We start from the raw sequence: 15,226 nt of genomic DNA on the forward strand, positions 1-15,226 counted from the left end.
CCTCCAGGGGATCTTCCCAACCTGGGGATCGAACCCGTCTCTCTTATATCTCCTGCACTGGCAGGCGGGTTCTATCATTAGCGCCATCTGGGAAGCCCATCAACAACCATAGCTAATGGTTATTATTTTTTGACAGTTACCAGGTACTGGTCGGAGAAGGCAATGGCACCCCACTCCAGTACTCTTGCCTGGAAAATCCCATGGACGGAGGAACCTGGTGGGCCGCCGTCTATGGGGTCGTGGAGAGTCGGACACGACTGAGCGACTTGACTTGCACTTTTCGCTTTCATGTACTGGAGAAGGAAATGGCAACCCACTTCAGTGTTCTTGCCTGGAGAATCCCAGGGACGGTGGAGCCTGGTGGGCTGCCATCTATAGGGTCGCACAGAGTCGGACACGACTGAAGCGACTTAGCAGCAGCAGAAGCAGCAGGTACTGGTCATTGTACTAAGTGCTTTATATATGTTAAAATCCTTACTTAATCCTCACCACAACCCTACAAGGTAGATATTGTTATATTCATTTTAAAGATGAAGAAACGGAGGCACAGAGAGGTCAAATACCTTGCCCATGATGACAGAACTAGTAAGAGGTAGACTTGGAATCTGAACCTGAGAGGTTTGACTCCAGGAACTCTGATTTTTGAAGAAGTGCTTATTTCTAGCTTTAAAATAAATTCAAGTTTTAAAAAATGGATTAAAAAAATAGTAAATAACAGAATAGCTATCACAAAGTTGTGGAGGAGGGACATGACTGACCGACACTTGGGCAACAGTGCCCTGTCTGGGTGGTTATGCTAAGGGAGAAATGCATGGCAGTGGACTGTACATAGTCTGCACATATCCTGAGACTACAGAACAAAAGGAGCCATCCAGATCATGCTGTCCCCTGCCTAGGGGGAGACTCAATTATGTCCTTTCAATTCTGGGCCATTATCCTAGGGACCAACAACAGCAACCACAAATATGATATTAACTATTAACTGTCGAAAATGTTATTTGCTATTGGTGGGGGTTAGATTCTTTAATAATGTCCTGAAAGATTCACGGGGTTCTTTAAATGTGACCGAACTCTTACCCATTATTACCATACTTAAGTGTATTAGAAATGTGCTAAATTACTTCCTTGATTGCATTTGGAACATTTCAACAGCTGAGTACATTGTAAATACTCCGGCAGGAATTTTTATTCCTCATCCTTATTTCTTTGGGATCCCATGAGAAATACAAGAAGCTTGTTTATTGCTGAAATACATCTTGTTTAATGTCTTTTGCGTCTGTCCCTGGTGTGTTCCCAGCAAAAATGGTAGTGAAAGTGGTCCTAAGCAGAGCAGGAAATAAAATGGAAACCGAGCAGAAACAGAAAAGGAAATGTGCTGAGGAAGGCAGACAGGCCGCACACCTGCTGGGGCTCCAGGTTCTAATCTGGGAGAGTGAGAAAAAGGAGGTGGAACAGACAGAAACAAGCCAAAAGGCACTGGTCATGAGAGAGATGCTCAGGCATCGAGAAACAATGTCTTGACACCCACCGGAAAGTGGGCGGCACCAGGCCACGGACCCCTCTGTGTCTGTCTGCCCTACACTTGCACCCTTGCTGGTCCTGGCCTGCAGGTTCTCTATTCTTCCAAGATTTTGGTAGCATGTAGTTTCCAGAGCAACACCGTGAGGAGTATTTGTCCTCCAGGCCTAGAAAGCCATGTGCCACCCCAGGCCCTTGGGACCCCAGCTCCGTGTGGCCGTCTTCACAGTACTTTCAGCGTGGTGGATCACATCTCCATCATTAGAGACATGTTGTACCAATCTCCATGTCATACCTAAGACGACGGGAATTAGGAGTTCCCCAGATCTTCTTTCTGTATTAAACGGAGAGACAAAAATGTGTTCCCATCTGGTAGAAATTTCACTTGTTTTTGCCCTTACCGCTCCAACTCAGCATTCTTGCCTGAAAATTTCCCTCGGGTATTATCTAGAGGATCTTTCTTATCAGCATCGTTACTCTCATATTTCCTTAGGTCCTTCTTTTCAGCTTGAAAATTCTGTGATTCTCTACAATTGGTGAGGAGGGTTGGGGAATCTCTATTGAAAGAATTTTTTGTGTGTTTGTTTTAAACCATGCCTTAGAGAAAATTTCAAATATCTAGAAAAACCCAGAAGAGTATAATGAATGCTCCTGTACCCAATGATCTGATTTCATAATGATCTACTCTAAGGCTAGTTTATGTACTATCTACACCTCCACCTTCTCTACCCCTCTGGATTATTTTGAAGCAGATTCTTAACTATTTTAGCATAAATCTCAAGAAGGTGACTTTAAAAATCTAGTGCAGTTTTTAAATGTGGGTTTATATGTGTAATGTTGCCTGCAAATATGGATCTTCTTCAGAAGATGACCTATGGTGCTCATCAAATTTTTTAACTGGTTCAGGAGTCTTTTTAAAAATTATAAGCAAAACAATGAGCAGAGATGAAATTTGCCTTAGGGTCAATAACTGTGAAGGAAACTTCTCATCTTTTCACTATTCTCATCTTTTCACTATTACATTATACTTATCCTTAAGTATTTTTCAGAAACTTGTTTCTTAGGAATGATTTTAACTCTTGTATATCTAGAGAGCAGTAAATTTCAACTTTAAAAGGCTTTAAGATTAAATGCGCTCCCTTAAAACCATAAGTGCCACCTGATGCAAAGAGCCAACTCACTGGAAAAGACCCTGATGCTGGGAAAGACTGAGGGCAGGAGAAGGGGGAAAGAGAAGATGAGATGGTTGGATGGCATCACCAACTCAATGGACATTAGTCTGAGCAAACTCGGAGATAGTGAAGGACAGGGAAGCCTGGGCATGCTGCAATCCGTGGGGTCGCAGAGTCGGATACAACTTAGTGACTCAACAACAAAGTCATCAATACTAATTTAAAGAGTAGAAAACCATTAGAGACATATATACAATGGTCAATATACAGTCGCTGAAATTTACTGCTCTCTAGATATACAACAGTTAAGATCATTCCTAAGAAACAAGTTTCTGAAAAATACTTCAGGATTTGAGAGTTTCCCAAATGGGCTCTCAGCCCGCCTAGTGAAGAAACTCAAGTCAGAGAACCAGAGGGAGAGTCAGTCAGGACTATTTCACCCACAGCAATAGCCAGGAGGCATAGAATACAGGTATAGAGCTGCTCAAAATATCCTAACGTTTTGCAAAATACAAAGGAAAACATATTTCCAGAAACATGCTACTAAAATAAAAAAATCCAGAAGCCATACATACTGCTGATTAAGTTGAAATGACTCAGTTATTTTAATAAAACAGACATAAAATATACATTAACATTTTATTTTTAAAAATCTGGGTTAAACAGTCAAGCTGCATGTACATAAACCAAACCAAACGATACACCAACAGCTTAAAAAAAAACCCAGAACCTTGCAAATCGTTAAGACTCCACTAGACTACCAATGAGAGGGCTGGGCTAAATGAACAAGGAACCCTGACACTCTTATGACAGAAAATCAAGGTTATGCACGCCTTCCCACCCAGGAGATCACGTGTGCACAAAAATAGGAGTATATGTGCAGGCCACACTGGAGGAAGAAAGAAAAAGTTGAAAACGGTACAATAAAATAATTCAAGGTACTGACCATTTCCTCTGTCATTCAGAATGATGTTCCCGGTGTTACGATATTACGGCCAGTGTTAAGAAATTATGGACAGCCTCTCTACGTTAAAAAAAGATCCAGGACAACGAAAACATCAGGACACAGTTTTGTTGCTATCTTTTGGAACATACAACTAGAGAAAGCATTAACATTTTAAATAAAATCATCCTGTTTCTTGTCCAAGTAGTTAAAGTGAACAGACTTTTGTCAGTTACAGCCAAGCAAGAGGAGACCCTGCGAAAGGTTACACTTGGAATTTATCCATAAGAGACTCCTTCCATCTGGAAGAGGTTTTGCTGTGCTTCAGAAGAAAAAGTAAACAAACGCAAAGCAACCCACTCACTTTTCTATCGCTAAATTTAAAGCAAACGTGCTAAGATTGTTGAAAATGTAAATTTCAGTTTCAATTGTCATGACCACTTGGGGGCACAGACAAAACCTTCAAAACACCAGGAAGGACCTGAGCAAGGTCAACGATACTCAGTATTACTGTGTGTTTTCAAGTCTGTCCAGTACAATCAAACGAAAACCAAAACGAAGCAACCCAGGTTTAAGTTCTAACACTGACACTGTAGACCCTGAAAGTAACTTAGTGAGCTCTTTTGTTTTTGTTTTTACTGCTTTTATTCTTACTGTCTGAATTTAAACACGATTCTGTAAAACTTCAAGTACAGCTGAGGAAAACCCCTCAACTGCCTCTGGCCAGTTTCCTGTTGTTGAAACTGAACTTTTCTGGCATTTGTACTCTAAAACAAGTTTCATTTCTCCTGGTCTCTTGTTGCAACACACATTTATCTTCTGTAATTTTCTACTTTTGCACCGGTTGTTAGTTCTGAGTTTGGGAATAGCAGAGAAGCACACAAAGCGGCCTCCACAAGCTCCGGTCTGGGCTCTCAGACCCCAAGAAAAACGTGGGGGGCCCTCCCTGTTCTCACATGGAAGCAAGGGCCCATCAAGACAGTGTTTTAAATGGTAGTGAGGAAAACAGAGCAATTATACTTGTAAAAAGATGTCTAAATATTCTATTTATACTATGAAAGTGAAATAGTGAAAGTCGCTCAGTTGTGTCCGACTCTGCAACCCCATTGACTAATAGAGTCTGTGGAATTCACCAGGCCAGAATACTGGAGTGGGTAGCCTTTCCTTTTTCCAGAGGATCTTCCGAACCCAAGGATTGAACCCAGGTCTTCTGCATTACAGGCATATTCTTTACCAGCTGAACCACAAGGGAAGCCCAAGAATACTGGAGTAGGTAGCCCATCTCTTTCGCCAAAGGATATTCCTGACCCAGGAATCGAACCGGGGTCTCCTGCATTGCAGGCAGATTCTCTACCAACTGAACCATTTGGGATCAAATGGAGGTGATGGAATTCCAGTGGAGCTATTTCAAATCCTGAAAGATGATGCTGTGAAAGTGCTGCACTCAATGTGTCAGCAAGTTTGGAAAACTCAGCAGTGACCACAGGACTGGAAAAGGTCAGTTTTCATTCCAATCCCAAAGAAAGGCAATGCAAAAGAATGCTCAAACTATCGCACAGTTGCACTCATCTCACACGCTAGTAAAGTAATGCTCAAAATTCTCCAAGCCAGGCTTCAGCAATACATGAACCGTGAAATTCCGGATGTTCAAGCTGGTTTTAGAAAAGGCAGAGGAACCAGAGATCAAATTGCCAACATCTGCTGGATCATCGAAAAGCAAGAGTTCCAGAAAAACATCTATTTCTGCTTTATTGACTATGCCAAAGCCTCTGACTGTGTGGATCACAATAAACTGTGGACAATTCTGAAAGAGACGGGAATACCAGACCACCTGACCTGCCTCTTGAGAAACCTATATGCAGGTCAGGAAGCAACAGTTAGAACTGGACATGGAACAAGACTGGTTCCAAATAGGAAAAGGAGTATGTCAAGGCTGTGTATTGTCACCCTGCTTATTTAACTTCTACGCAGAGTACATCATGAGAAATGCTTGGCTGGAAGAAGCACAAGCTGGAATCAAGATTGCCAGGAGAAATATAAATAACCTCAGATATGTAGATGACACCAACCTTACAGCAGGAAGTGAAGAGGAACTAAAAAGCCTTCTGATGCAAGTAAAAGAGGAGAGCGAAAAAGTTGGCTTAAAGCTCAACATTCAGAAAACAAAGATCATGCCATCTGGTCCCATCACTTCATGGGGAATAGATGGGGAAACAGTAGAAACAGTGTCAGACATTATTTTTTGGGGCTCCAAAATCACTGCAGATGGTGACTGCAGCCATGAAATTAAAAGACGCTTACTCCTTGGAAGAAAAGTTATGACCAACCTAGATAGCATATTCAAAAGCAGAGACATTACTTTGCCAACTAAGGTCTGTCTAGTCAAGGCTATTGTTTTCCAGTGGTCATGTATGGATATGAGAGTTGGACTGTGAAGAATGCTGAGCACAGAATTGATGCTTTTGAACTGTGGTGTTGGAGAAGACTCTTGAGAGTCCCTTGGACTGCAAGGAGATCCAGCCAGTCCATTCTGAACGAGATCAACCCTGGGATCTCTTTGGAAGGAATGGCGCTGGAGCTGAAGCTCCAGTACTTTGGCCACCTCATGCGAAGAGTAGACAAAGACTCTGATGCTGGGAGGGATTGAGGCCAGGAGGAGAAGGGGATGATAGAAGATGAGATGGCTGGATGGCATCACGGACTCAATGGATGTGAGTCTGAGTGACCTCTGGGAGTTGGTGATGGACAGGGAGGCCTGGCGTGCTGCAATTCATAGGGTAGCAAAGAGTCGGACATGACTGAGCATCTGAACTGACTGCCTGATTACTTCATGAAAAAATGAAGAAACATGATGCTGTGAGGTGGCGACTGGTTTTCATCTTCTTGTATTAGTTCAGTCCATTTAGTAAGTGAGGACTTTGGGCATTTTGGGATATGTGGCTTCTGGCCATATTACCTATTTAAAAGCAAACATATCTTTCCTCTAGTGGGTAATGATCTGATATTGCAGAGTCCCTTGAAATTATATTTAGTAAAATTTTTTAACCAAGCTTTGTAGGTTGCAGTATATCTTTATAAGAATAGTACATATATGGTTTATTTCCTGAATGTCATAACCAAGAATATGTCCCTTTACACATAAAATGTGTACAACATATAAAATGTTATCATATGCCAAAGTCACAACTTTTCCCCTCGGAATTTCCTATTGTTTCCTGGCACTTGGTGCAACAGAGAAGTCTGGAGTCAGAATGTTCTTTTGTTTTCTGATAGGTAACTTATTACTGTCTGACTGAATGAAAGGCTGCAGGATTTTTCATTCTCTCTCCTTGGTAGTTTAAAATTTTGCCAGGAGGTGATTATGGAACAAATTTCTTTCACTTTTGGCTTGGAATGCAGTGAGACCTTTCAATCTAAACATACAGATTTTCATTTTGTTCAGGGAAGATTTCATTTTTATAATGATTTTTTTTGTCAATCTGGTCTTTTCATCAGGAAAGCAAATGTCAGTGATATTAGCTAATGTTCTGTTTTCTGAATCCATTATCTTTCCCATATTTTCATCTCGTTTCTTTTGAAAGAACATTAGGAAGAAAATACCAAGTTTGTCCTTCACGTTTAGTTTTTTTTTTTTTTAAGCATCGGTATTATTTTCTATTTCCAATGTGGATTTTAATCTGTTACTATGTTTTTAGCTCCCCTGAAATCCTTCTTTCTAGTCTTTTTCACTGTATTCCGCTGTCTTTCTCGCTTAGTCCATCCCCATCTTAAGGTAGCATATTACTGCCGCACAGAAGCGATTCTTCAGTTCCTTCAAATATGACAGAATTCTAAAATTTTGTTCTCTGCAGTAGATCACTTTCATTTTCAAGTGTTCTGGAAGCTATTCATTTTCCTTGATTCAGTCACATTTTTTTTTTAATGCCCCATTTTTTTCTCTATACTCATCCTTAAATGCTGTCAACTCCGTATTTGCCTTTGGTTATGCTATCTGTCCACTTAAGTGTTTGTCAAATCCCTTCTTTTGGATGTACAGGTCGAGGGTAAACAGATGTGCATATTTCCAAGCCCAATTTCTACTTTCATACTTTTCTATTGAAGTGGCATCCTCTTCCTTTTTATTGCTTGGTTTTCTGGATCTCTGATCCTATACTGTAAGTGAAAAATCACAATATTTGCATATTCTGCTACTTGCTTATCTACCGTTTTTGTGTTTTTCTCACAATGCATGATGCCACCGATACACTCTCTCTGCTTTCTGCTCACGTGTTAGGCCTAGGACTTGGACTGAATGAAGAGGAGGTGGGTGGGGAGATGGAAGAGAGGGTGGGATAGACAATCTGGTTAAGAGAAAGGATAAGCCAGTTACTTCTCTAGCCAGGGCTTTGAGTAAGGAGACAGACATGGTTAATGAGAACAAGTATTAAATACCTTTCAGATTTTCTGTTTCACAGAACCTCTGTTTCATGAGTCAAAACAAAAGAAAGCAGTGAGCTACAACCTGAAACGTTTTTTCTCAGTCCGCCTCCAGATGCCTTGTAAATTGTAAGATTTCTCCTATATTCTAGAATTGAGAGGCAGCCTTCTTCTGGGTCTTTATGAGTGTTTTTCTGGGAAGGCTGGAATTCACCAGAGGCTTCTGCTAGCCAGATGTTCTGCCAGACGCAGTCCCATTAATGAATTTTTAAAAATCCAAATCTTCCCAGCTATGGTATAGACGGAAGATTCTGGATTAATTTTCTACTCTTCGCTCCACTACTTATTGTCTTGCTGACCTTGGATGGGCTCTTTAGTATCTCTGGGTTTCCATTTCTTAACGGTAAAATAGGAGGATTTGACTAGGCTATCTCAGAGTTAACAACCAAAACCACCAGAGCCTTTTGTTTTTTTAAGTCTCAAAACAGAAAAACATGTACTCATAAAGGAAAGAACAGAAAATAGCTTTAGCTTAACGATTATAAGAATTCCCTGATGTCAAAATTAAAAAGCAAAAGTAAAAACCCTGAGCATGTAATTGTGACGTAGGTTAGGAGGTCCTTTACATTTCAGCAGTAATACCCATGTCAAAACAGGTATAGTTTGTAAACGACTTGACTTTTATTAGACTAAACTGGCATGATCATCTCCCTTTAAGGTGGACAAAAGATAATACAAGTAATTTACCAGATAAACACAGAAGGTTCTCGATAGGCAGACAATGTCATACTCATTCAGAGAAAACAATCAGGCTTTCCAGGAATTATTGAATTATATAAAAATAATAAATTAGTAAGAAAGCACATACAAGGTATGATACAATATGGTTTGAGAAAGAAAATATTTCCCAAACAAGCAGAAACTGTTTAATTTTTCAAAAGCTCTGTGATAGGGAGTTCACAGGTGGTCCAGTGCTTAAGACTTGGGCTTCCATTTCAGGGGGCACAGGTTGATCCCTGGTTGGGAAACTAACATCCCACATACTGGATAGTGTGGCCAAAAAATAAACATTAAAAAAAAAAAAAAAAAAAAGCTCTGTGATAAATTGACCTCTTTGGGCCTGAAGAAGGTAGTTTAGGTTTGGGGTTTTTGTTTGTTTTTTTTTTTTGCTACCCATGTGAGATCTTACTTCCTGACTAGGGATCGGGGTTGGAGTCCATGTCCCCTGCCCTGGGAGCATGGAGTCTTAACCACGGACCATCCATGCCTCGAGCACTACATTTGGAGTGAGAAGCCTCGGGCTCAAACTTAAGTTCTCCAATTTACCAGCTCTGTGAGACTTAGGGAGATTTACTTAACTCCTCTGAGCCTTGGTTTCTCAGTTAATGGGAATAATTAGACCTAGCTTGCAGAGCTGTTGTGAGAATTAAATGAGAATACAAGGCAGCCGTGAGAAGCACTTACCATAGTCAAATCCGAATCTTTCAGAAACTTATTGGAGTCAATCAGTAACAATAACTATGGCTAAATGTAAATTAACCAAACCTGTTATACTGACCATAAAGTATTTAGGAGCCCATTCTCATCTCAATGTCAGGGAGGGATCTACCTACTTGCTTTTAATATTAATGGAAGCAATATGCATCTACATATAACCCAGTGATCTTTTTCCGGGTCTTAATAACTATTTCCTGAAATTATTAACTTCCAAATGAGCCACATTAGATAAATAATAAAGTATTTTAATTGAGCACAGAAATCTGATTCTGATCAACAATTAAAACACAACGAACTTCTCTGGATTTCTTGGGCTGTAAAGAACTAGAAGTGCTCAAAACCATCATCATAATCTGTGAACTTGGCCAGGACCGGAGACCTCCCCCAGAGGAGTTTCAGGAAACCCCCTGATGTCAGGATACATGGGTACAGAACAGAGGAATTTCCAGATAAACTAGTTCTTCATCTCCCTAAAGCCTCCTCTTCTCTTAGAAAGGGAGTTCAGCTTTCGGTCATCACCAGTCTCCCCCTCATGTTTTTGCTCAGATAATAATTTATATTGGAAAATACAGCAAAGATTCTTACCTAAGAACTCTGCCTAAACAAGTCTGTTTTCTCTTAAAATAGAGCATTAAAAGATCACCTCCAAAGTAAAAGCATTTAAAGATACACATGAATTTGAAACTTTTAATGTATTCTTCGACTCAGGGCTGTTGGTTAACAGTTACTCAGTATGTATGGGCCTTAACTTAGACTAAATTGGAGCTCCTTAGAGAAAATGAGGTAACTCTTCTTTGAGGTCTTCATTGTTTGTATTCCTGGATGGCTAAAGGTAACTGGTAACTAGCTCAAAAACGGTGAGCAATCCAGATTTCAATAAAAGCAACAAAGGGATGTATTATCTGATAACAGTAATATTTAAACATTTTAAGTGTTAACAATACATGTTAATTACCAACAGTAATTAGGTGTTAGCCTAATCTAAGAAAAATAATCAACATTCTGCTGTTTCCAGAGATGAGAAAATATTAATTTTAAGGAGTTGTGAAACTTGAAGAAAATTATTATTCCTAAAGAAAGCATTCCAGTATACTGAGAAGCACTCATTGAGGAGACTGAGTGTATGATCTTGAGGACTTAGGAATTCTGTCTCCTGGTTTTGCCACTTCCTGACTAGATGGCCTTAAGGAACTGCAGAGATATTAACACTGATCACTCTGGAGATGATCGAATCCAATCATCTCGCTGCACAGCTGAGGAAATGGAGTCCAGCACTGACCACCCGAGGAGAGAAGGTGCTGCCCATCTGGCCATCCTTCCTGTATAGCCAGAGGCTTCCGCTTCTACAGGAGGACTATTTTGTCTAGATTCTCTCCGCGGCTGTCTGTGAACATGCTGAAAGAAGTAGGCATAGTGCTTGATGTTTTAATAAGGCTGAATTGAGATAAAAATAAAAGTAACAAGAGTTTCACATTTCTACAAATACCATGTATCAGTCAGGGCAGGTGTAATACAGCACATAACCCAAGGAAAGCTGGGAAATGCCACACCACTGAGGAGAGCAATCCTTTCACAACTTTGGTTAGGTTTTCCCATAACACTCCCCTTGGCAAACACAGTAAACAATGGAAAGCTTTCTCATAAAGCCTCTCAGGGCTTCTCTGAAATTCTTTAACCATTTTTGCTTATATCTGAGGTATCCGGGCTTTGAGGTATAAGAGGTAGAATTTGATGTGTTGGGTATAAATGTGACCAGATTATAAGGTTTGGTTTCAAGTTTAACAGTTTAAAGGAGACTTTCCATCACGGAAGGAATAAGTGGTATAAAGCAGATTAGCTGAATATCATTATTGCTTTCACCAAAGACTGTAACTAAATAGGGAAGACTTATTGCATAATTACTGTGTGTCCAGTGCTGTGCTAAGCCTTTACATTTCAATGAAACACACCCTTCAAGCTGATGCCCCAAGTGTCTCTGGCAGAATAAACTTCCCGGGGGAGACTGGGGAGATTCTGGGGAGGAGGTACCAAGCAAGCAGGGCTCCCTTTAGAGCAGATGCAGAAATATTGCAGGCAAGAGCTCGCCCACAGGACTTGCTGGGTCCTCCCGAGGTACCTTCAGCCCCACCATTCCTGATGGGAGCCACGGCAACTTCTGCCTCTGTGAACACGCGAATTCCCCCTATTCAATTCCACTTATGAATTAAAACAACAACAACAACAACTACAGGTAAGTGGAGAAAGTACTCATAACCTTCCCCTTTCTTATTAGGCCAAGAGGAGAAAATCCCCGAGAACCCAGTGGGTATGATTTAGAGCTGGCTGAAAAGACAGAACGACGGCCTGAGCTCTGAAGGCTAGCGAGCCAGCTACGCAGCCCCCTTAGATCGTCTGACCATGGACGCAGCCATGTAGCAGGACAGGTGTTTGCCAGGTTAGCGGGTTTATAAGGTGTTCCTACCTATAAGTTTAAAGTGTGTGTACATACACACACAGACCTCTACACACAAATACACAGCGGATGGCGCAGAGCAGCACCTGATACCTGTGTTCTTTCTCACTCCCGTTCCTCCAGGAGGCACGCGATGAAGGACAGGACAGTTAGGATGCTGAGATAATGACTCTTTCCTTCCATCAGGTATCACTGGAGATTCTACCTCCTGACTCTAATCATAATCATCTCCTTCAGAACTCTGAGGGTTGAAAGTTCACCACATGGGTGATAAGCGACAAAGCTGAGGCAGACTGTTACTCAGCTGATGAAAAGCCACTACCGACAGGAAGATTATAGCCTCTGGATCAGTTACTACTACTTCCGGAAACGTAAAAATCTGAAAAGATCCCAGCGACACCTAACGGCAATTTTTTCTTGCATCTATTGAAAAGAAAAATGGAAGTCTTATTAATTAGGCTGCAGGCTCTGCCCAACTGTTTCACATAGGTTATATTTCTGTTTAACAGCAGTACTGACAAGAAAAATGACCATTTGCTTTCTTCAAATGAAACTTCCTTTGGGTGTTCAGCAAGTGAGGGAAACTGTACCTCAGGTTCTGTCTCTTTTTAATCAAAACCCTAAAACCCCTATAGGAAACCACGACAGAACAATAGCTTATAATACTGCTTATTACATACTACCTGTAATTTACATACAGACGGAGACATACCAAAGTTAATCTACATTCAGGAAAGATCAACTAATAAAATAAGTGTTGCAGGAACTAAAAAGGGAATAACCTGAAACCTTAAGGCAGCATTGGTTGAGTCTTCTCCATTAAAGGAAGTATTACATATTTCAAGGGTCAGTGAATGATTGTTTAAAAACGATTAATACTAGAACAAAATTTTGAAAAAGAAATATGACTAATTTTAGGACTCCTGCAAAATGAATGTATACTGGAGTTTTAATTGTGGGTTAGAAAGCACACATAGGAACAAAATGGTAAGGTTGTGACAGTCATTCCTAAGATACAAATAAAGATTCCCTAGCAGTTATTTTTATTAATTAGTACTCTTTGGGTTCCTTTTTCATTTATAATTGAGAGCAGTTATGATAACTTTCTGTTAATGTGTGAATAACATACGGTCAGATTAAATCTCACCTAGTGAAATGTGTTCACACTGTGTTAACAGCCTATCACCGTGGTCTGATTTTTACCACTATGTCCTTGATGCTGGGTTTGCTTACCTGGCAGGCTGACACATCACCGTGTCCCAAGCATTGGTGCCAACCTCAAATGATGACATCTCTTGTGGCTGAAAGAGTCATACTTTGACAAATATACTTCAAAACTCTTTAATATAAACACATTTGGGGATTTGTTTTCTCTGCAGCTTATTTTGTTAGTTTTTTTTCCTGGTTAGGCCTGAAAATTACTTTCAGTTGTTTTACATATCCAGTGCTATATGCTGACAGAACAACTGCATGACACAAAGAACAGATCAAAAAAAAAAAAACAAACCTCTAAACAGTGGTCAAACAAAAGCAGCTTTCACAGCACGCTGAGAAAGAAAATGTAGGCACTTCTGCTTCAGGAGGTTTTTCACGTTTTGATCACAGATCGCTTTTCCAAGACACTTTCTCTCACTGCAGGAAGTTCCCTCGAACCACCTAGTTCACTGGAAATCTTGTTCTCACAAGCACTGTTTGGTGTATTTATCTTTTTTCATAAAACTGTCTCCACTGATGCAGAGATCAAGTTCCTCCCAGGGCTAAGAGCAGCCCTGCTTTCCTATCAGCATGACTGAGTGGAGCTCCATGACCTTCCACCAAGCAAGGCTGCATGCTCTGCAGGATCAAGTTATCCACCAACAAAACATGAAGAGGAGTGCCAGGCGCAAGTTCTCTCCTGGAAGTAGTTAATCTGTCTGCCTCTCTCTTCCTAGATCCTCACTGTAATTCATTAAAGTGTTTAGAGTCTTCAAAACATTCTAAAGCTACTAGGCTACTGGGATTTTTTTTTTTAATGACTACTGAAATAGTTTTTTTTTCTTTTTTTGAGAAAATCTGTGCTAAAAAGGCACTAGATAAAATGAACTTCCTTGCTCTTGTGTATGTAGTTATTTATACATTGTATTAGATTCTATAATTTAACAGAGGTGACACACACCTGGATAAAACATTCTAAATCTTCACTTGTCTACTTTCAGTTAAAAAAAACAAATCTGAAGTCAAAGAAACAGGAAGTCCCACACCCTGACCATGAAGTCATGGTCATCCCAGCCGCCTCGGAGCTCTAGCCTTGGCTGCAGGGGGGAGCGCCCCCTGACCAGGATGAGTGGGGTAGTGGCCGGGACGCAGGGGACACTCACTGGCAGCAGCTGTGGGAGCTGAGCCTCCTGGACACCTGAGTGAATGAGACGAAGGTGAAGTTCTCACAGTTTTCCAGCTTGACCTTCTTGGCTAAGTTCGGGACAACTCCCCGAAGAGACCGCAGGCCCATCCTCTGCTCCTCGTACCACACCCTGCCCATGTCTGCAGCCTCCTTCCTGGCTGTAAGGTAGAAAGGGGACTTGGCCTCCATCTGGGTGGGCGGCCGGTGGACGTACATGTACTTGTAGAGGAGGCAGTAAGGACACTGTTTGTGGCCCCGGGAATGCTCGTGGTAGATCTTGCCGTGGCAAACGCGGCTGGAAGCGCTCCGGCTCTCCCGCTTGACGCTGTCTGTCCGGGCGAAGTAGGAATGGTTCTGTGGGTCTGTGAGCAGCTCGATGTCGCCGTACATCAGGTCGGCATGCTCCTGCAGCGTCCTCATGTTCAGGTACTGGCTGTTGTACTTGACCACAGTGGACAGGAGCGTGATAGGGCTGTCATCCCCTAGACACCCCGCCTGCCACATCTCCTCCTCGTCCGAGACGGAAAAGTAGACGATGTTGCGGGAGCGGGCCCCTGACATCCCTGCCTTACTCAGCACCCACAGCTTCTCCTTGAGTTTCTTGGTGGACGAGCTGAAGGTGCTGCTGGTGATGGAGAAGCCCACCCCTGCATTCTTCAGGATGCGGTCCAGGCCTCGGCGGATGGCGTGCAGCGACGTGGCCAGGAAGTCTGAGCCATCACTCTTCTTTACGGTGACGTAAAAGTTCTCGAGCAACTCGTTCAACTTCACTGCAGGGATCTCAAATGAGACAAACACTGAGGTTACACGTTTTGCGGACACCCAGGTAGCCAGACCCCTCCTTCCTT

The 15,226-nt window shown here is 41.6% G+C and overlaps 1 protein-coding gene across 3 annotated transcripts in view; it reads right to left on the reverse strand.

Moving 5' to 3' along the window:
- Window positions 1-3,315: 3,315 nt before the first annotated feature.
- Window positions 3,316-15,226, reverse strand: part of KIAA1958 (KIAA1958 ortholog) — a 140,059-nt gene continuing 128,148 nt past the window's right edge. Inside the window, exons 4-5 of one of the 3 annotated variants that reach the window (XR_009599114.1) lie at window positions 13,232-15,158; window positions 8,709-12,421 (exon numbers count right to left, since the gene is read on the reverse strand). Coding sequence is in view for 2 of the 3 variants with exons in the window: in XM_027964113.3 (XP_027819914.1) it covers window positions 14,352-15,158 (807 nt within the window). In the remaining variant the exon portion in view is untranslated. Of the gene's footprint in view, window positions 15,159-15,226 lie in introns of all 3 variants that reach the window. The other 2 variants (XM_027964113.3, XM_027964112.2) reach the window with 2 other exon arrangements.

Source organism: Ovis aries, chromosome 2 (assembly GCF_016772045.2).
Source record: "Ovis aries strain OAR_USU_Benz2616 breed Rambouillet chromosome 2, ARS-UI_Ramb_v3.0, whole genome shotgun sequence".
Lineage (NCBI taxonomy): Eukaryota > Metazoa > Chordata > Mammalia > Artiodactyla > Bovidae > Ovis > Ovis aries.